At 44.3% G+C, this 22140-nt stretch overlaps 1 protein-coding gene across 3 annotated transcripts in view; it reads left to right on the top strand.

The window, feature by feature from the left end:
- NPHP3 (nephrocystin 3) overlaps positions 1-22140 on the top strand; it is a 40558-nt gene that overhangs the window by 11652 nt on the left and 6766 nt on the right. For all 3 annotated transcript variants that reach the window (XM_053359338.1, XM_053359337.1, XM_053359336.1), the window contains 12 exons: positions 1795-1898; positions 4840-4954; positions 7728-7871; positions 8449-8546; positions 11087-11189; positions 12819-12901; positions 14238-14376; positions 15917-16081; positions 16707-16807; positions 18347-18469; positions 20645-20834; positions 21529-21770. In XM_053359338.1, coding sequence (XP_053215313.1) covers positions 1795-1898; positions 4840-4954; positions 7728-7871; positions 8449-8546; positions 11087-11189; positions 12819-12901; positions 14238-14376; positions 15917-16081; positions 16707-16807; positions 18347-18469; positions 20645-20834; positions 21529-21770 — 1607 coding nt within the window. The remainder of the gene's footprint in view (positions 1-1794; positions 1899-4839; positions 4955-7727; positions 7872-8448; positions 8547-11086; positions 11190-12818; positions 12902-14237; positions 14377-15916; positions 16082-16706; positions 16808-18346; positions 18470-20644; positions 20835-21528; positions 21771-22140) is intronic.

Here is a 22140-nt window from a genome sequence, read left to right as displayed (position 1 = left end):
GTTCTTAACCCAAGGTACTGTTTCTGGGTTAGCAGAGTCTGTAACCTGAAGCGTCTGTAACCTGAAGCATATGTAACCCGAGGTACCACTGTATATGTTAGGTCCCTTTGAACAAGGGACCTAACATATACAGTGTTTAAACAAAACAAAAAGCTTTTGTTTTAAGCTCTTTAAAACAAAAAGCTTGATAACTGTACAAATTTTAACTGAGATCCTGCACCTGCTAACATGCAAACCACTGCTGTTAAAATTAACAGGAACTGCTTCTGAATCTAAAGGCTGAAGGTCCTGTTGACTTTCCTGGCACTTAAAATATGTTTGGGTTTTGCTGCATTGTACGCTATTTCTGCAATACACTGGTTTCTTTCATACACAGAAATCTGCATTGTACGCTATTTCTGCAATACACTGGTTTCTTTCATACACAGAAATCTAAACAGAACACTGTTGGCAAGAAGGGCACCAACTCTATGTATACATTCTTTTGCACATGGAGGTGTGCTCCCTCTGTGTTTTAATCAAAGGGGCAGCACATGCGCAGGGGAGCTGGGTGTTCAATGGAACATGCACAGGGGCCTGGATTGTGTACAATGGCTTGGCTGCCAAGACTCCAGAAAGCATATTTGAAGGGGGAAATGTACAGTGGTACCTCGGGTTAAGAACTTAATTCGTTCTGGAGGTCCATTCTTAACGTGAAACTGTTCTTAACCTGAGGTACCACTTTAGCTAATGGGCCTCCCGCTGCTGCCGCGCGATTTCTGTTCTCATCCTGAAGCAAAGTTCTTAACCCGAGGTACTATTTCTGGGTTAGCGGAGTCTGTAACCCGAAGCGTCTGTAACCCGAGGTACCATTGTACTCACGTTAGAAATGTAGCTCATGGAATAGTGGTGCTCCTAGAGTTCAAAAAGTCATACATTGGAAGAAATTGTTTCATGCTAAGTGAATTTAAGAGTTTTGCGGATGTATCTTTTCTATCACATTTACATAAATCAATGTTGGAAGGATTGCACCTGTTTCTGGGTATGTTGAATTTCAGTATATTGGCTGTAAGAGGCAATTCTGCATTTTGGTGGGGAGGGGCCTAGGCTAAAAGCAAAGCTGTCCCTCCAGAATTTTGAAGAATCATACTAAATCCTTTAGTTATAAGAGCATGTGCTATGACACTTTTAATGACGTGATGGTGAGAGACCCCTAACTGAATATCTGACTTTCTTTTTTAAAAAAGGGCAAAGGCATCCAGACATTCAAGTCTACTTGTGAAATATTTATGTGGTTTGCATATGATGGTTAGTGGTTTGCTGTGATCACGCCTTGGAGAGCTCTTTTGCTCCCCCCACTCATGCATAGAGGAAATAAACAATGATCCCTGGCTCAGACATAAGCACAAAGCCAGCGGTCATTACTTGCTTCCTCTGTGCATGAGTCGAGAGCCAAAGAGCCCTCTTATCGTGGTAGCCTATTAACCATGTGGTGCGTGAATGGGGCCAGTATTTGAGAAAGTAAACTTAGCTCAGCTCTCCGCTGAGTGATGCTGGCTACTACGTTTGTGAGTAATCTGTGACCAAGACAGTGTCCTTAAGAATACTAATGTGGACACAAGCCAATTAAATTCAGCGTGACTTACGAGTCAATGTGGTTAGAACTGAGCGTTTGGGGGACCCAAGATGCTGTTATATCTTCTTCTTATATCACACAGAGCCTCAAGATCAAGTAGATGCTTAGATTTTTGAATCACTCTGTTTCTTGACTTAACCCCAGAGCTCTTTGTTACGATGCCTGATTTTTGTTTGCAGTATTACGAACGCCTGAATGACTTGGTGGCAGCCCCAGCGCCAATCCCGCCCCTTCTCGTGTCTGGAGGACCAGGCTCAGGAAAATCTCTCCTTTTGTCAAAATGGTATAGTCTTTTAAGTGTTTTCCTTCTTTGTTTTTACTATGGGTCCCCATAAAGATAAAGGGACCCCTGACCATTAGGTCCATTCGTGGCCGACTCTGGGGTTGTGGTGCTCATCTCGCTTTATTGGCTGAGGGAGCCAGTGTACAGCTTCTGGGTCATGTGGCCAGCATGACTAACCCGCTTCTGGCGAACCAGAGCAGCGCACAGAAGCGCCATTTACCTTCCCGCCAGAGCGGTACCTATTTATCTACTTGCACTTTGATGTGCTTTCAAACTGCTAGGTTGGCAGGAGCAGGGACCGAGCAACGGCAGCTCACCCTGTCGTGGGGATTCGAACCACCAACCTTCTGATTGGCAAGTCCTAGGCTCTGTGGTTTAACCCACAGCGCCACCCGCTTGTATCCAATAAAGTTGCAGGATATAACAGAAAGTTCACAAGAGCAGCCTTTCAGAACTGAACCAGATATGCCAGTCCTAGCATGGCAGCTAAGGTGACGTAATGGGAGAGCAGTTGCCTTACCTAGAGCAGAGTTAGTGTTTCTTAGGGACTTTCTTTTGCAAAATGGAGTCAAAGCTGGACTCTAGCTCCTGTAGCAGGACAGGGTCTGTTCCTGCTGTGTCTCCTCCTCCTCGGCCTTTCAGTTCTGTGTGGGGTTTTTTTAACAACCCCACCCCCCAATATTCCATAGCAAAGACGGGGAAGCCATGATCCTCTGGGTGTTGATTTCCCTGCCTAAATCCCATGGACGCTGCTGAGTAAGAAGTCCCAGGTCCACAAAATAGCTCTTGGATAGAAATAAACCTGGCAGATAGAAGGTACTCTGCAAATGTTCAAAAGCACGGTCCTTTTGGAAGCCAAGAGAAACTATTTCTATTGGAAATAGGACCCTCGTACCTACGGGACTGCCTCTCCCGGTATGCCCCATGGAGGACCTTAAGGTCCATAAACAGCAACACCTTAGAGGTCCCGGGCCCTAAGGAAGTCATATTAGCCTCAACCAGAGCCAGGGCCTTTTCAACACTGTCTCCGTCCTGGTGGAACGCTCTGTCTCATGAGACCAGGGCCCTGCAGGATCTGATTTCTTTCCGCAGGGCCTGTAGGACAGAGTTGTTCCGCCTGGCCTTTGGCTTGGAGCCAATTTGATTCCCTCCCCCTCTTTCTTTTTTCCTTTCTCCTTCTGTGATGGAACTCCTATTTGGGGACTTCCCTGGCTTTTTTCTGGCCCATGTAGGACCAGTCTGGATAGTTAGCCTTGGTGAAGACTTGACATTTTCATCCCCCAAAAAGTTTTTGATTTGAGTTTCCACGGAAATGAGGCTGTATTTTAATGTTTTAATGTTGTGTTTTAATCTTGTTTTTAAGTTGTATTTCAATTAATTGTTTTTAGATCGGGTGTTAGCTGCCCTGAGCCTGGTCCTGGCTGGGGAGGGCGGGGTATAAATAAATTTATTATTATTATTATTATTAAGCAACAGGTGGACAGCCTGTTGCCTTCCTGCTGTTGCTGAACTACAGTTCCCATCAACCCCAGCCAGCAAGACCAAAGGTTGGGGATGATGGGATGGTAGTCCAGCAACATTTGGAGGGCAACAGGTTTTCTGTGCTGCTGTTGTGGCCACTCCCAAGTGTTTTGCCTTTCTGTGGGTCGGAAGGAAATCCTGCACATGTCTAATAACTGCAGGGTCAAGTTTTTGCCCCCTTTTTAGTGGTCTCAAAACAGTTGAAGAGCCAGTCTGAGATGGCTGAGAGGTGATCACATAGACCTTCCTCACCCACTGATTAACTACCTCTGTCCTGTTAAGAGAAATCATTTGGCCGATAAGCCCCATAAACACGAATCCCCTTTGGACAGAGTGGGTTGTCTCCAAATAATATGCTGTACAGACTTTAAGTCCACACAGTTGGCTGCCCCTTCCACTTTCAAAATATGTGTATATACCCACCCTGTTCCCTTGCAGCAGGACATAGATGGTCAGAATGGTCAATTTGGATAATGCCCCCTGAAAGCACAGTGCATTTATAAGTGCTGTCAACAAATTCAGTGGCGGGGCACATGTGCATGCAGAAGGGCCCAGCACCTCAGGCCGGGCTGGGAATGAACCCTGCCTGAGAACTAGTACAGTGGTACCTCGGGTTAAGTACTTAATTTGTTCCGGAGGCCCGTTCTTAACCTGAAACTTAACCTGAAACTGCCAACCTAGCAGTTCGAAAGCACGTCAAAGTGCAAGTAGACAAATAGGTACTGCTCTAGCAAGAAGGTAAAAGGCGTTTCCGTGTGCTGCTCTGGTTCGCCAGAAGCGGCTTAGTCATGCTGGCCACATGACCCGGAAGCTGTACGCCGGCTCCCTCGGCCAATAAAGCAAGAGGAGCGCCACAACCCCAGAGTCGGCCATGACTGGACCTAACGGTCAGGGGTCCCTTTACCTCTACCTCTGGTTACGTACTTAATTCGTTCCGGAGGTCTGTTCTTAACCTGAAACAGTTCTTAACCTGAAGCACCACTTTAGCTAATGGGGCCTCCCGCTGCTGCCACGCCGCCGGAGCACAATTTCTGTTCTCATCCTGAAGCAAAGTTCTTAACCCGAGGTACTATTTCTGGGTTAGCATAGTCTGTAACCTGAAGCGTATGTAACCTGAAGCATATGTAACCCGAGGTACCACTGTACTGGGCTAAACGGACCAATGGTTTCAACTTGGTACAAAGCATCTTCCTACATTCCTATACTGGTCGCAATATTTCCTGCATACTGATCATCCTTCTCTGCTCATTTTTTTTTACATTTAAATACAGCCGTCTCAAAATATTAAAAACAGTAAAAACAGTAAATTAACATTCCAAAAAATCATTGGCACCATTTAGATGCTGTAATGCAACTTTGAAAATGTAGGTTCATGAGAAACCCATCTTCTCCCTTGTTTGTCTCTCCACCTTCTCCCTAGGATTCAGTTGCAACAGAAGCATTCGCCAAATACTCTCATCCTATACCATTTTGTTGGGAAACCTTTGTCTAGCAGTTCAGAGCCTGCGCTGATTCTCAGACGTCTCACTTTAAAGGTATTTCAAAAAAATAAAATAAAGTAAAAAATGGGCAGGGCAGAATCGTCAAAGTCTTTTTAAGGACCTGAATGCCTGTGTGCTAAAGAAAAAGTCAAGAACTATTTTATATTAACGGGCCTTGAATGTCTGATTTGACAGTAAGCCATCATATGGTGTACTGTGAACGTTCTGATCCCTGGCAAGGAGGTCATTCCCATTTTTTTCCTCCCTGGGCCTTCGGGTCAGCACAGGATTGCGGCGAAGCAAAGGTTTGGCTTAATACCGTATTTTTTGCTCTATAAGACTCACTTTTTCCCTCCTAAAAAGTAAGGTGAAATGCGTGTGCGTCTTATGGAGCGAATGCAGGCTGTGCAGCTATCCCAGAAGCCAGAACAGCAAGAGGGATTGTTGCTTTCACTGTGCAGTGTTCCCTCTTGCTGTTCTGGCTTCTGAGATTCAGATTTTTTTTTTCTTGTTTTCCTCCTCCAAAAACTAGGTGCGTCTTATGGTCTGGTGCGTCTTATAGAGCAAAAAATACGGTATTTAGTTGAACCTTGGACCACGGTTAAGGCCTCTCCTTATTAACCATGGGGTGTAGCCATGATTTGGCCTATGGTTACAGGTTGTGGTTGAGAAGAAGAGGCCTTAACCATGATCTTGGTTTTGGATGACATGTTAAGCCAAATGCTGGCCTAGTGGGTGTGCTCCATTGACCCCTATAACATGGAGAAGAGCAAGATGGCTGCATTTTCCTTCATGGGAGCCAGTTAAAGATTGAGTTCACGTGATATTCGGACGTGAGCAATATCTGCTTTGTCTCAAATGCCATGAAACTGCAAAAACAATCTCTAGGACACTGAAATATATATATATCTTAGGAATACCAGTTAGTTCATAACAAAGAAAAACAAAACCCTGAGAGTTAATGCACTGAGTAATATGTTTTCCTGGCTATTCCCAGCCATCTGGACAAAGAAGAGGAGACAGGTGGTATTTCGTCTGTTTGAGGCTCCAGGCAAATCCAGTCGGCGTTTTTCAGTTGGCAGCACGCTGCACTGCTGCTGAGCTCGTCTCTCTTGATTTAGATACATGCAGTCATATTTTTAGAATAATACCCTAATTTGTGGACCCGAAAGTAGTGTGAAGGCAAAGTGAATCAGCGTCTACTGTTGAAGCTGGGCTGTTCTGGCCTTGTGAACTGCCTGGGAAGGGAACCATATGCAAGCCATTCTGCGAAGTATAAGTGTAGCAGTTGTTTAAAGATATGACTGTTCTTTTTTTAAAAAAGACGATGGTTCATTATGCTTGGCACTGATTCATACGTGGGTCCTTGGTCCCCTCTCCCTGCCACCCAGGATGTTGTGTGGTTCCTCATATGCTGGGCAATTCCAGGTCAACCACTGGGCAAAAACGGTGATGTAGTGCTTATAACGACAGAGATCACTTTTCCTGAATCTGTGCCAGTAAATCAACATTCTTCTCCACCCATCCACCTATTTTGCATTCTACGGGCTATTCAGTCCCACTGGGAAGAAGCAGGTCTACATTCTGCAAAGTGCTACCATCCCATCATATACAGACAAAAGTTTTAATAGGATACTGCTAGGGCTGGGCAATATATATACATCTCATCCAAAACCAGATTGAAGTCCATATTGTGATATTGGTTTCATGATTTTTGACCTGGCAATATATTGTGAATCATGGTCTCTCTTTCTCTCTCTGTGTGTGTGTGTGTGTGTGTGTGTGCGCGCGCGTACGCGCTATGCAACAATCACAATATGGGGAAAACTGCGAAGCCAGCCAATTCTTCTCTCGATTCCTGCAGCCCCTGTTAACTAAGCCAACTTAGCTTTCCCGTCCTGCAGCGGGGAGTGAATCACAAGAGGAGGTGCTGGCAAAAATCACGATGCAGGAAAAACTGTGAAGCCAGCCGATGCCTCTACATAGCTCCATCTTTATTTCAGACATTGTGATATACAATGCCCCAGCTAAACATTTCACAATCTTGAAAAGCAGATATTGCCCAGCCCTATATATAGTGGTGCCTCGGAAGATGAAAAGAATCCGTTCCGCGAGTCTCTTCGTCTTGCGGTTTTTTCGTCTTGCGAAGCAAGCCCATTAGCGGCTTAGCGGATTAGCGCTATTAGCGGCTTAGCGGATCAGCTGATAAGCGGCTTAACGGATCAGCTGATTAGCGGCTTAGCGGATCAGCTGTTAAGCGGCTTAGCGGATCAGCTGATAAGCGGCTTAGCGGATCAGCTGTTAAGCGGCTTAGCGGATCAGCTGTTAAGTGGCTTAGCGGATCAGCTGATAAGCGGCTTAGCGGATCAGCTGATAAGCGGCTTAGCGGCTTGTGAAAAGGGGGGGGGAGGAAAAAAACCCCGCAGGAACTCGCAAGACATTTTCGTCTTGTGAAGCAAGCCCATAGGAAATTCGTTTTGCGAAGCACCTCCAAAACGGAAAACCCTTTCGTCTAGCGGGTTTTCCATCTTGCGAGGCATTCGTCTTGCGGGGCACCACTGTACCACGATCTATTATGACGCAAGCAACAAATTGTAGTAAATCATTCATGTATCTCTGGAAAGAATTGTTCATCTTCTTATTTTGATAAAATCAATTTAAACAGATTGATATTTTAATCTGCTTTTTGGTCCTCTTTACGATGAAAATGCAATTAAGAAGAAATAGCATGGGGTCATATATTGCCTTTAATTTACTGTTTCTGTGTGTTCCCTGCTTCATCAACAATTAGGTAAAGCATATTTTACTCACGTTTACAATGTTGTAGCTTATGCAGCATTCCTGGTCAGTCTCACCTTTGACACTCGATCCTGTAAAGCTATTAGAAGAATTTCCTCGTTGGCTGGAGAAACTTTCTGCTCACCACCAAGGCGGCATTATAATAATTATTGACTCTATTGATCGGATCCAGGTAACATTTGCAGTATACTTGACTTGATAACAGTACTGAAAAATGAATTTAGAATTGTATTGATTATTGTGCATTAGCTATTTTACCATTCAGCCTTTTCTTTGCTAATGGATGATGCTTATTCAATATTATTGAGGTGATTTTTGGTTTTTTTTTAAGTTTGGGAGTGGTGGGCCTAGAACACAACACTGAATCTTGCAACACATTATGTGCTATCTGCTTATAGATGTTTACATCATAGGAGCCTACACAACACAAAACACTGTTGCTGTATGTAGGTTTTATTTTATTTGTTTTTTATCTCATATTTTGGAAATGTACATCCAGCTTTTTTTCTTTAATTTTTTTGGGTGGCCCCCAAGAGATGGGGGTCCTAAGCTATAGCTTGTTTAGCTTATACGTAAATCCAGCACTGCACCATTTTTCTGTTGGGGGCTATAGGAAATTTGTGCATTTGTGACTTATGGGGGCTGATGAAAGGGAAAAATCAGGGGTGTAACAGTTGTCCTGTGGTGGGGTGAAATCTGTGTTCTATTCAGCATGCTTATGAGTTTGAATTCAACTCTTTGTTTCTCAGCAAGCTGAAAAGCATATGAAATGGCTCATTGACCCCCTGCCAGTGAATGTGAGGGTCGTAGTGTCCGTGAATGTTGAAACCTGTCCCCCAGCATGGAGGTAAGTTTGTTCTGGAGACGCTCAAAAGCCATCTGCTTAAACTGTTCAGTTGGCAGGAGTCAGGAGGTGCCTTTAAGTTGCCAACAAATGGTGTTCTGCAAGAGCCTCTTCAGTCACAAACTTGATGCTCAAACGGCGCTTGCAGCATGACGCCCTTTCCCAATACAGTGGTACCTCTAGTTAAGAACTTAATTCGTTCCGGAGGTCCGTTCTTAACCTGAAACTGTTCTAAACCTGAGGTACCACTTTAGCTAATGGGGCCTCCCGCTGCCACCGCAACAACGGAGCACAATTTCTGTTCTCATCCTGAAGCAAAGTTCTTAACCCGAGGTACTATTTCTGGGTTAGCGGATTCTGTAACCTGAAGCGTCTGTAACCTGAGGTACGACTGTATAAGGAATGGGGCAAGAGAGAGATGTAGGGGGAGCCACATTGCATTTTCCTGCTTGGGGAGGGAAGGATTAACTGAGCTGAAAGAGGCCTAGGAGAAAAGGCATGTATGGTCCTGGGACTCTAGCACTTCAGAGTGCAGGTGACAGGCGGCTTGTTTACTTGCTCTCATATCAAAAATGCCATGCATTTTAAAGCTGTCTCATGGGGGGGAGAAGGCTAGGTTGTGATTCATCCTTGCGTCAAAGCTTCTGTTATATCATAGAATCATAGAATCATAGAGTTGGAAGAGACCACAAGGGCCATCGAGTGCAACCCCCTGCCAAGCAGGAAACACCATCAGAGCACTCCTGACATATGGTTGTCAAGCCTCTGCTTAAAGACCTCCAAAGAAGGAGACTCCACCACACTCCTTGGCAGCAAATTCCACTGTCGACAACAGTCGACAACTGCAATGTTGTCCCCACATAAACTGCATTCAAATAGGAACCCCTATGCATAAACCCTAAATTATGAATCATTGGTAGACCCAGGAACTGGAAGGCTAAATTTTCTTTTGTTGTGTTCAGTGTGCCTTATTTTAGGAAAGTGTGCATAGAATTGGCAGTCTTAATCTGGGCATTTCCATTTCTCAATTTTTCCAGCAACAGAGCAATACTAGAAGCAGGAGGCAACCTGACTGCTTTTCTTTTTGATGGTGATGGTTTTATTATTATATGCCACCCATCCGACTGGGTTGCTCCAGCCACTCTGGGCAACTCCCAACAACATATTTAAACACAAAAAACGTCAAACATTAAAAACCTCCCTGTACAGGGCTGCCTTCAGATGTCTTCTAAAGGTCAGGTAGTTGTTTATCTCATTGACATCTGATGGGAGTATGTTCCACAGGGCGCGCTCCACTACTGAGAAGGCCCTCTGCCTGGTTCCCTGAAACTTCACTTCTTGCAGTGAGGGAACTGCCAGAAGGCCCTTGGAGGTGGATATCAGTGTCTGGGTTGAACGATGGCGGTGGAGACGCTCCTTCAGATATACAGGGCCAAAGCCATTTAGGACTTTAAATGTCAGTACCAATGCCTTGAATTGTGCTTGGAAACATACTGGGAACATACTGTTCTTAACCTGAAGCACCACTTTAGCTAATGGGGCCTGCCGCTGCCACCATACCACCGGAGCACAATTTCTGTTCTCATCCTGAAGCAAAGTTCTTAACCTGAGGTACTATTTCTGGGTTAGCGGAGTCTGTAACCTGAAGTGTATGTAACCTGAAGCGTATGTAACCTGAGGTACCACTGTACAGTCATACCTCGGGATGAATACGCTTCAGCTTAAATATTTTCGGCTTGCGCTCCGAGGCAACCCGGAAGTAACGGAGTGTGTTACTTCTGGGTTTTGCTGCTCGTGCATTGCGCAGACGCTCAAAATGATGTCACACACATGCGCAGAAGCAGCGAAACGTGACCTGCGCACGCTCAGACGCACAGTCGCGTCTTACGTTCGCTTCAGGATGCGAACGGGGCTCCGGAATGGATCCCGTTTGCATGCAGAGATACCACTGTATGTGCAACAGCATTTGTGCAGCCACATTTACTGTAGCGCTGCAAGATGCAGCTGCTGCATAACCTGGAAGAAGAAGGTTGTCCCAGCAAAGTTATACAGCTGGGAAAATGTGGCATCCTTCCAGATCCTGTGCAACAAATGAACAGCCATTGTGATTGTGCTGCATGGTAATCTAATCCCCGGAAAGGTCTCTCACCCCTTTTAGGTCTTTGTGCAGCAAGGTTGATAATGTCTGGAATGTACCGAGGAGTAAAGAAGTGTTCAGTTCATTCTCTTCTAAGTGTTCCCTCTTAGAAGAGAATGGTAAGCCTCCTCCGTATTTATGGCTTTGAAATACAACCATTATCTCAAAAAAGTTTTTATCTCCTGTGCACTAATCTTGGGTGTGCGCATGTAGGGACTTGCAGTACTTTGATATAGTCAGACTGCATAGATCAAAACTATATTATAGTCATCCGGAGCTCAATAGTAAAGGCTTCAAATTGTGCATTAGATTTTTTAAAAAAAATACTGTTCTAGTATTTGAATCTGTTCTTTACAAAAGCTGCATTGCCAGCAAAGGAAGTGATTTCCCACTCTCTCACTGAAAGGTTGTGGCCAACCCTTCATCTTGATCCATTAAATGCGAAGGATGTGAAATCTCTCATTAATGAAGAATGCAGCTGTGCGGACCTGAAACTGACAAAAGAACAGGTATTGATTTTTATATGTGTGTGAATGCTTTAGCCTGGGAGACGTTATCTACTGACAAAGTGAGAGAGACCGTGACTCAAGAAGAAAACTCCTAAAGCTCTACATGGGTAACTAAATTCTTTGTTAAAATGAAGCAAAACGCTGTAAAATGTGGAAAACCAATAACTGTAATTCACTCAAAGGGCTCGATTCATCATGCATAAAATCCCTTTGGAATTATTTGGTTAAAAAGGTAAAGGGACCCCTGACCATTAGGTCCAGTTGTGACCGACTTTGGGGTTGCGACGCTCATCTCGCTTTATTGGCCGAGGGAGCCAGCGTACAGCTTCTGGGTCATGTGGCCAACATAACTAAGCTGCTTCTGGCGAACCAGAGCAGCACATGGAAACACCGGTTACCTTCCCGCCGGAGCGGTACCTATTTATCTACTTGCACTTTGTGCTTTTGAACTGCTAGGTTGGCAGGAGCAGGGACTGAGCAATGGGAGCTCACCCCATTGCGGGGATTCGAACTGCCGACCTTCTGATTGGCAAGTCCTAGGCTCTGTGGTTTAACCCACAGTTATCTGCATATAAATGCGTGCTTGCATTTCTTTCCTCCCTTTTCTCCAAGGATCCCACCCATTTTGTCTTCTTAATAACCCTGTGGGGTTGACTACACTGAGCTTGACTAGCCTAAGGTCACCCGGTGGTTATTTGAACGTTGATCTCCCAGGTCCAACAGAGTAACCACTGAACCACACCAGCCCCCACTACACAAAGCTTTGGCTTTTGTAGTCTTAGATAAATGAACAAGGAGAGAGAATTCTGATCATCTACATATCTATTTGCCAAAAAGAGTTAGCAAAATCTTTCACCTTACCATCACTTAAGCCGTCATCAGCTCAACCCAAATATCACATCAAGTGAAAGGCAGCTAAACTATGATTTGGTGTGTCTGAATTGGCAGATCATGGTTTGTGATCAGGCAAGCAAACCAGAAACTATAGTTTAAAGTGTTTTTTTGCACACCATGGCCTGGTCTACAGCCAGAGTAATTTTGACAAAAACCTAGTTATAGTAATTGTTGTACCTCAAGAGGCCACAACACTTTAGAAATCAGGGTATTTAGCAGATGGAGAAAAAAGTAAGCAAGTCACTGAACCATGGTTTGCTGGTATGGCTTGAAAAAAACATGGTTTGGGTTCTAAACTATTAATGCAAACCATGGTTTGACGCAATGTCTGAATTGAATCACTGCATTCTCCAAACTAAAACAGTAAAAAAAGATTGCGGAATGAGTTCCCTGTGAGTAAGCATTTCTATGAATGTGACAGTTTGTAGACAATACAACATAAATAAGCTCAGCAAGTTACTCTCTAGTCCGTCCTGTGCTTTATCTTTTCCCTACTGCAAAAAAGATTTGAGCATGTTTGGGAATAACCTACTTCACGTCATCTAGAATGATGGCAATTGATACAGCAATGTGCTTACCTTGCATTTTTTTATTTAAAAAAGTCATATAATTTACATTGCACCACCCTGAGTTATAATGTGTTGCTGTTCTTGTGCTCTCCTTCATCCTGTATATTTGTGCAGAATTTTCAGATCCTCATAGAATACTTAACGTTTGTGTTCAAACCTACTCTAGGAGAAGAAGCTTGAGAAACATGGTCATTCTGCTACAACTTGCAATGCCCTGTATGTCACTCTCTTGGGCAGAATGATGGCTGGGTATGTTGAAATAAATACGGAAACTGTAGTGCTTCGCATGTGTTCTGTAAACAAATACTGTGGATGAAAAGGTAAAAGCTGTGTTTTTTTGAATCGAGATCCACTAAATTCAATGGGACTTCTTCACTGTTTTTAGTGGGATCTAGATTTCACAGTGGCCTGATTCAGATATAATGGTACAGTATTGTTTTAGTGCTGCATATGAACTGACCTGGGCTTTAAGATCCTTTGTGGAGGTCTTCCCCAGAGGAATATAAATTTAATAAATACAAAATTTAACAAGCAATAAATTTTAAGGAACAAGACTCAGACTTGCTTGTCCTCGTCTTCTTTCTCCTTAAGTGCAGCTTCAAAACAGGAGTTTTGAAACATCCACTTCCTGTTTAAAACTAACCATAGTTTATCATGACATATGAACTGGAGGGAACTCTGCCTAGTTTAAACTATGACCTGATTTAGAATGTAAACTAAAACCATGGTTTAGTGCAAGGACAAAGGAGCTACCGTGGGTTCATGATGTCTTACATCCTTCTTCTCCTCCTCCCACTAAACTTGGGCAAAGTCTAATTTCACTTTTCGCACAACCTGGCTTGTTGCATGTGCACCCAGAGATCATTGGTTAAAAGCAACTTTGGTTAGTTAAACAAACCAGCTTCACATCCTATGGTTTGAATTTGGCTTGTTAAAAACCCCGATGTGTTTGTTGGAAATCGCTGCCCCTGGTTTGTACCTTGTGTCATGGACTGGCTGGATGCAGAGGAATTGGTGGGGGGAGAGAGAGAGACGCCAGCTGGGGAACCCCCCAAGGGAAGAAGACTCAGAGCCAGGGGATTGATGGTGGGATGGCAAGGAGTTGTCCGGAGGGAGAAGAAAAATCTGCAAAGAAAAACAAGCAAAGAAACGGTTGTAATTCTTGACAAGTGGCAGCAGCAAGGCTTATATAGAATCACACCATAAAACATTCATCGCACAGATGTTTATGAACAATCCTTGTTTTTGTTATACTTAGGACTCAGCTTGAATATAATAAATAATCTGCCTTGCTTCAAGTGTTTTTGTGCTAGTAGCTTTAATCTTTTTTTAAAAAAACTTAAAACTCTTATTTTATAGGATTTTTTTTTAACCTGAAGGCATTTTGCTTTGTGCCTGATGTTTTGATTCCCAGCCCCCCAACCAAATTTAGAAACATACACCAGCAGATGTTTTTCCAGTTGGGCACAGGCGTGGCTGAAGTCCATAATAAATAGTCATTTTCTGTAGTAATTTAAATATTCGGTTTCAGGTGAAATGTGTGCTTTCTTTTTAAATCCTTTGTTTCCTCCTCCCCCTTTCCCAGTGCTGGAAGTGCAGAAGACATTGACGTAATCCTTCAGAGGTTTTTGCAATGCCAAGACACAGTGTCGCTCTACAAGCTAGTTCTGAATTCGGTCGAAGAATCCTTGAAAAGTGAAAAAGACAAAAACCTCATGAAAGAGGCAAGTTACGAAGTCTAAAGCTCTCTTTTTTGGGGGGGTGAAATGTGTATGTACTTTCATAGAAACAGTTTTTCGTTAGTAAAATGAAAAGCATAGGGTGGTTCTAAACTCAATGGCCCCAAGTCCAAATTGTAAAATCCACATTTAGATCCCCACCTTTCGCCACCATGTTCAGTTGGTTATAACAATTGTACCGTAGTCTGTTGCACAGAGGGTTAAAGATGCCACATTCTACCGCATGGCAATGTTGGCCTCACTTTTGTAGACCTTCCCACATCTCAGCAGGTTTCAAGGACATGTACTACGCACACAGTTTCTGCAGAACGTGGACACATGCACAGCAACATGCATGCTTTATAATTTAGTAGATCTGGCAAGCAGTGCTTCATTAGAACAAAATCAAGTGCTTTACGAGAAAGCCCTGCCTTCAGGCTTGCTATCTAAAAATAAACTTTTCCGTTCCAAAGTCAATGACCAAATGCACATTCAATGCAATTTGATTTATCATGGAGTTTTATTTGGTCCGGCAAATAGGAAATTCTAAACAGCTGAAATGCTGACATTTTAAAAGTCAGTGCTTGTCCCTTCTCTCTTCAGTGCTCTGTTGTAGGCCTGCGGTGGCTAAAATCTTTAGTTACGTCTCTTCAGATAAAGTATCTATTTAATTTACACTAATAAGACGAAAGATTTGCAGCAAACACAATTTATGTTGTAGCCAGTTTTCGAAAGCAGTAATTGATAAGTTTGCAGTCATGTTTTCATCTTTCAACTCCTCTGAAAGAGCTAAGTTCAAAATCCCTTAGATCTAAAATCTTGTATGTCTGTCAATCATTGTGAAAGCTTCTTATATTGTTTAAAGGTAAAGGTAAAGGGGCCCCTGACCATTAGGTCCAGTTGTGACCGACTCTGGGGTTGCGGCGCTCATCTCGCTTTATTGGCCAAGGGAGCCGGCATACAGCTTCTGGGTCATGTGGCCAGCATGACTAAGCTGCTTCTGGCGAACCAGAGCAGCGCACGGAAACGCCATTTACCTTCCCACTGGAGCGGTACCTATTTATCTACTTGCACTTTGACGTGCTTTCGAACTGCTAGGTTGGCAGGAGCAGGAACCAAGGAACAGGAGCTCACCCCGTCGCGGGGATTTGAACCGCCGACCTTCTGATCGGCAAGTCCTAGTTTCTGTGGTTTAACCCACAGCACCACCCGCGTATTATATTGTATTGTATTGTATTGTATTATATTATATTGTTTAGGCACATTTAAATCTCCGTGCTGAGATTTTTATGAGGTTACTTTTTGTTTTGGGACCCCCCCCCCTTTTAAGAATGCAGACAGAACTTCCTGGAGAGCTGTCCATCGTCTAGATTCAATGCTAATGCTTATTACGTTAATTGTTTCAATATTTTTTTAGCTTGACCCTGAAGCATCTACTGGTTTAGTTCTGCTGCTGTGCTGTATTATTTATTACTGGTCACACAACAGACTCAGAAAGCAGTGGACGATAAGTTTTATTAAAATTATTTGTATGCTTGCGCTGTAGATACTTTGCCTCATCAGTGTTAGTCACAACGGAGTCAGCGAATCAGAACTGATGGAACTATGTCCTGCGCTGTCATGGGAAGTGCTGGCCTCGTTAGTTTACAGTTTGCACAAGATGTGCTTTTTGACATACGGCTGTGGCTTGTTAAAGTTTCGACACCTTCAGGTAAGATGTTCTTGCAAAAGGTATCTGACACCTGCCAGCTTCTTATAGAACGCAAAATGAAAGAATATATGCATCTCACCTCCTTGCATTTTCAAATATTTTCTACAAAAAGAATCTTTTAAGATCCATTCTGTTTCACGTATCGTGAAGTTTGTGCTCAAGGAGAGAAAAATTATAGTTCCAGTCCTGATGGAAGTTTTGTCTCCCTCTTTCGCTTGCACACAGACATGCCCCAGGCATGAGGAATTATGTTCTTAATTTAAAATTCATTCCAGATTTTTGGATTTCCTTGCCTTACCAGCCTTATATTAAGCAGAAAGAAGAAAACTTGGTTTTTCTTCATTGCTTTCTCTGATGAGACTTCAAAATCCTCAGTTCACTATTTACTAATCTGAGAGATTAATGCTGCAGTCCTAAACCTATTTTATTAACTGAACCCCATTGTACGTACTATGACTTATTTCTGAGTAACACGCATAGGATTGCATTGTAACACACGCTTACCTGGGAGTAGGTCTAATTGGACTCTGTGGGGCTTACTTCTGAAAAGATATGTGTAGAATTGTGCTGCAATTTATACAATGCAACCATTGTCTTCTGTGTGTTTTGTGTGGGTGTTTTTTAGGCTTGGGAGACTGTCAAGCTGCAATACATGGAAGAAGAAGGTCAGAATGTTTTTGCTACTTTCAGAGAAAAACTCATAGACTACTTCACCATGCAACTAAGGTAGACTTTTCAGGAAATTAGATAAACAAATAATTCAGTATTTCCTATAGTTGACAGATGGTTGACAGAGTGGCTAAAAGTCTGAACTGTAGACCAGGAAGTCTTCATCTCAGATTTCACTTCTGCTAAAGACTCAGTGGATGGATTTAGCCAAAGCATTAACTTGGGACCAGGGCAAGATTTTTTGTGATTCCCAGCAAAAATCTGGCAGTGGGGTCTCAACTTGGTTTTATCTGCTTTTTTTCATCTTATGTTAAAGATGTTTTAATAGTTGTTTTCCCCCCAATATCCTTTGCTTACCTGCTTTGGGTGCTGTTTTTTGTTTTTTTGTTTTTTTTTTTAGAAAGGCAGGATATAAATTGAAACAATATGTGGTTTTATCCATCTACCGTATTTTTCGCACCATAGGACGCACTTTTCCCCCTCCAAAAATGAAGGGGAAATGTGTGTGCGTCCTATGGGGCGAATGCAGGCTTTCACTGAAGCCTGGAGAGCGAGAGGGGTCGGTGCGCACCCACCCCCCTCTCCAGGCTTCAGGAAGCTTTCCGCAAGCCTTGGGAGCCCGCGGGAATTCCCATCAGGCTCCTTAGGCTTGCAGATAGCAGCCTGCATCTCGAAGCCCAGGGCGCGCAGAGCGGGCTTCAGTTCCCCAGAGGCGGTTTGGAGGCTGGCGGCAGGAGAAGCGTGCTTCTCCCAGCCGCCAGCCCTGCAACCTGGGGGACAGCGGGGAGACGCAGCGCGCCTCCCCGCTGTCCCCCGACGCGGTTTGGAGGCTGGCTGCGGGAGAAGCGTGCTTCTCCCAGCCGCCAGCCCCGCAAGCTGGGGGACAGCGGGGAGACGCAGCGCGCCTCCCCGCTGTCCCCCGACGCGGTTTGGAGGCTGGCTGCGGGAGAAGCGCGCTTCTCCAAGCCGCCAGCCCCGCAACCTGGGGGACATCTGGGAGACGCAGCGCGCCTCCCCGCTGTCCCCCGACGCGGTTTGGAGGCTGGCTGCGGGAGAAGCGCGCTTCTCCCAGCCGCCAGCCCCGCAACCTGGGGGACAGCGGGGAGACGCAGCGCGCCTCCCCGCTGTCCCCCGACGCAGTTTGGAGGCTTGCAGATATCCGCAAGGCATGGGAGCCCGACGGGAAGTCGCGCCGGTCTCCCAAGGCTTGTGGAGAGCTGCCTGTTCTGGGGGCTGGGGTCGGGGGAAGCTCGGGCTTCCCCCCCCCAGCCCCGCGCCTGGGGGGGAAATAAATTTTTTTTCTTTATTTCCCCCCCCTCCAAAACTAGGTGCGTCCTATGGGCCGGTGCGTCCTATGGTGCGAAAAATACGGTAAATTCTACTCAGAGGAGACCTATTGAAAGCAATAGACCAAAGTTAGGCATGTCTATTAATTTCAGTGGGTCTGCTCTGACTATGACTAGTATTGGATCTAACCCAATACATTAGATAGACTCTATGCAGATAAGGCATTTTGCAGATGATGTGTTGTAATATTGCCCAATGTGTATGACTATTTTATCAACCCCTGTATTTTGCTTTCTGTTCTCCCGTCAGCGAAGAGAGAGTGACTTGGAGGAGTGCAGATGAACTCCCCTGGTTGTTCCAGCAGCAAGGGGACAGGCAAAAGTTGCAGAAGTGCCTGCTGAATCTCTTTGTGTCTCAGAACCTTTATAAAAGGTAAGAAGAACTATGTCTTGGTTTGCAGGTTCTTATTGCTAGTGTGTCATATCTAAATAAGCACACGCTCCTAGAAATACATACAGACACACTCATTCCAGATAGAAATATTGAGTAACATCATGAGTATCTAATTCAAGCACCCCAGTTGCTCAAGAGTTCTTAATTCCCCTTCATTGGTGCAAAGAGCAACAGAGGCTTTGGTTAGATTTTCTTTTTGCGCCTTATTTCCCCCATAAAGCCCTGGGTTCAAAAGAGAGGGAACTGCCAGGACCTTTGTTGCTGTTGTGTCAGGACTGGGGAGAATGAAAGAGAATCTTATATGTGTAGTAAGTGGGAAGACTCTGCAAAAGATTGTGGTAGTCAGAATTTGGGGTACAGTACTAAAGAGTGTTTTTCCTCAGCTTTTGTGGGACTGACCAATAAGGCAGAACCAATGGCTGTGTTGATTCATCATGCTGAGCCATAGGTGAGAATGAGCCTTGGGCTCATGTAAGGAAGAGTTCAGAAACCTTATAGAGTTGAGAAGACTCTCTGGTAGCAGATCTGGGAAAGACGTGGCCTTGGAAAACTACTTTCAGCGGGAGTGGACAGCGCTAGGCTAGATAGCTCCTTTTGGCCATAAAAAGGTAAAGGGACCCCTGACTATTAGGTCCAGTCGTGGCCGACTGGGGTTGCAGCGCTCATCTCGTTTTATTGGCCGAGGGAGTCGGCGTACAGCTTCCGGGTCATGTGGCCAGCATGACTAAGCCACTTCTGGCGAACCAGAGCAGCGCACAGAAATGCCGTTTACCTTCCCACCAGAGCGGTACCTATTTATCTACTTGCACTTTGACATGCTTTTGAACTGCTAGGTTGGCAGGAGCAGGGACCGAGCAACGGGAGCTCACCCCATCGCGGGGATTCGAACTGCTGACCTTCTGATCGGCAAGTCCTAGGCTCTGTGGTTTAACTCACAGTGCCACCCGCGTCCCTTCCTTTTGGCTATACATGTTTATACTTTAACATACTTAAATGGTGCAGCTCTTTTTATACGGTTTTAGAGGTAGTTGGATTAAGCAGCAAGGGACAATTCAGAGAGCCCATGTGTATACTTGCGAAAGAGTTGGCACATATACTGATTGGGCGGGTGGGGAGTGTCATTGTGCTGCCCTAGAGACCTCTCCCAAAACTTCGACACATTTCGGATAACTGGCTCACCCAGCAGCTCATAACAAAGCGAGACTCAGAAGCCCTCCTATCAATTGCTCACCATGGTGTAGCTTCATAGTTTCCTAACTAGAGGAGGAGGAGGGGGATTAAATTGGATACTGTTATTATGAGCTTGATTTCCCCCATGTGGGGTAGTAATTTTGGGGGGATGAGCAGCCTTCAGACCTTGATGGACTGCTTTGGCTGTTTTAGACACAGCGTGATGAACATAAGGAGTTACATAGGTGTCCACCAAATGTATTTATAGGGCCAGAACCTTTATTAAATGTTCTAGATATAGTTAGGTAGCCATGTTGGTCTGCCGTAGTCAAAACAAAATAAAAAAATTTCCTTCCAGTAGCACCTTAGAGACCAACTAAGTTTGTTATTGGTATGAGCTTTCGTGTGCATGCACACTTCTTCAGATACACTGAAACAGAAGTCACCAGACCCTTATATATAGTGAGAGGGTGGGGAGGGGTATCATGATAAAGCTATTTTTGGCCATCTCACCCCTTGCTTTTTCCTGTAAGACCAACTGCAGTCATTAACAGTCAATTGGTTTACCACACCTATCAGCCAATCACCCATTCCTACCACCCTTCTGAGTAATACCCCTCCCCACCCTCTATCTATCTATATCTATATCATCTATATCTATATATCTATATCTATATCTATATCTATATCTATATCTATATCTATATCTATCTATCTATCTATCTATCAATCAATCATCTGTCTATCTGTCTGTCTGTCTGTCTGTCTGTCTATCTAGCTAGCTAGCTAGCTCACTATATATAAGGGTCTAGTGACTTCTGTTTCAGTGTATCTGAAGAAGTCTGCATGCACACAAAAGCTCATACCAATAACAAAACTTAGTTGGTCTCTAAGGTGCTACTGGAAGGAATTTTTTTATTTTATTGAATGTGTTTAGAATTTACTGCTTGGAACTTCTCCTGCATCGTATTTCCTTGCTTGCAGGGGCCATTTTGCAGAACTGCTGAGTTACTGGCAGCTTCTTGGGAAAGATAAGAGCTCCATGGCGGCAGAGTATTTTAGCTCCCTTAAACTTTACGAGCAAAGCTGCGAGGGGGAAGAAAGCATGATCTCTCTAGCTGATCTTTATGAAACTCTGGGGCGATTTCTTAAAGACCTGGGTCTTCTCAGTCAGGTAAGTGCATTTGGTGGGCAAAAGAGCAAATGAAAATCTTATGTCCCACAGTGACACGCCACGGGTATGCCATTTTGTGCAGTGCTGCATACACGGAGAACTGTAGTTTTCATTCAAACAGTTCATTATTTTTGCTATTATTTTTTTAAAAGCTTTTTCTTTTTTTATTTTAATGGAGATAACTATATTTATCCCTGGAACATTACAGTGGAGGAGAACATCCACAATCATTCTGTTAGGTCTCAAGAGACCAGAGATGGAATCTTCATCTGGCATAGTTGTGGAAAGTGACTGGAAAAACCTGTATAAGGTGTACGCGGCATCTCCCAACACCCAGAGAAAGCAGTGTTTTATTTCCTCCTCCACAATCTATGCAACTACCTTTTTATATGGAGTCAAACAGACAGTTTGATTCACCTAGTGGAGAGTTTTCAGAGTCATAGAATCATAGAGTTGAAAGGAGCCCGAGCACCATCCCGTCCAATCCTATTACAATGCAGGTATCTCAACACGTGGTCTCCCATCCAGTTTAAATCCGTACCGGACCCTGCTTAGCTTTACAAATGTGGTGGCAGTTTTATTGCAGCACCACTAGGAAGTGGCAGGTGGAAAGGTGCAGAGCTTTTAATAGAATTTCCTGGGCGCCCCCACCTCCCATTTTTTTAAAAATAAATTTTTTTATATTCTTTTACAGGCCATTGCTCCTTTGCAGCGCTCGCTGGAGATTCGGGAGACTGCCCTTGATCCAGACCACCCCAGAGTTGCCCAGTCACTCCATCAGTTAGCTGGCGTTTATGTGCAATGGAAGAAGTTTGGTAATGCTGAACAGTTGTATAAGCAGGCTCTGGAAATCTCCGAAAATGCTTACGGGACTGAACATCTCAGGGTCGCTCGTGAACTTGATGCTCTCGCAATGTTGTATCAGAAACAGAACAAGTAAGCACAGCCAGTTTTCTCCTTCATCTCTCTCTCTTTTTCTCCTCCCTAAGATGTTGCTCCAGAGTGGCAACTGGGCTGCAAAATCTGTGGGGCAAAGAAATTTGGTTTTGGGACACTGGAAGGGTAGTTTGGGGAAGGAGGTTGTGGAAGCCTTTAGGCTGGGGTGAGAGCCTCCCTCTCTTTAGGCAGACTAGTATGGCAAGGGATGTATGCTAATGATGCTTTGATGTTCAGCATTATTTTATGTCTCCCGAAAAATTATAGAGTGGGATAGGAGATTGGTTTGAGGCAGAGAGTACTGTTAAATTGCCTGGTAGCCTTCTTCTTTTCGGTCATCTGTACCAACTGATTTTGTGGGTCTTTTGAA

This window comes from Podarcis raffonei, chromosome 12 (genome assembly GCF_027172205.1).
Source record: "Podarcis raffonei isolate rPodRaf1 chromosome 12, rPodRaf1.pri, whole genome shotgun sequence".
In the NCBI taxonomy this organism is placed as follows: domain Eukaryota; kingdom Metazoa; phylum Chordata; class Lepidosauria; order Squamata; family Lacertidae; genus Podarcis; species Podarcis raffonei.
This window is presented reverse-complemented; position numbering and strand designations above follow the sequence as displayed.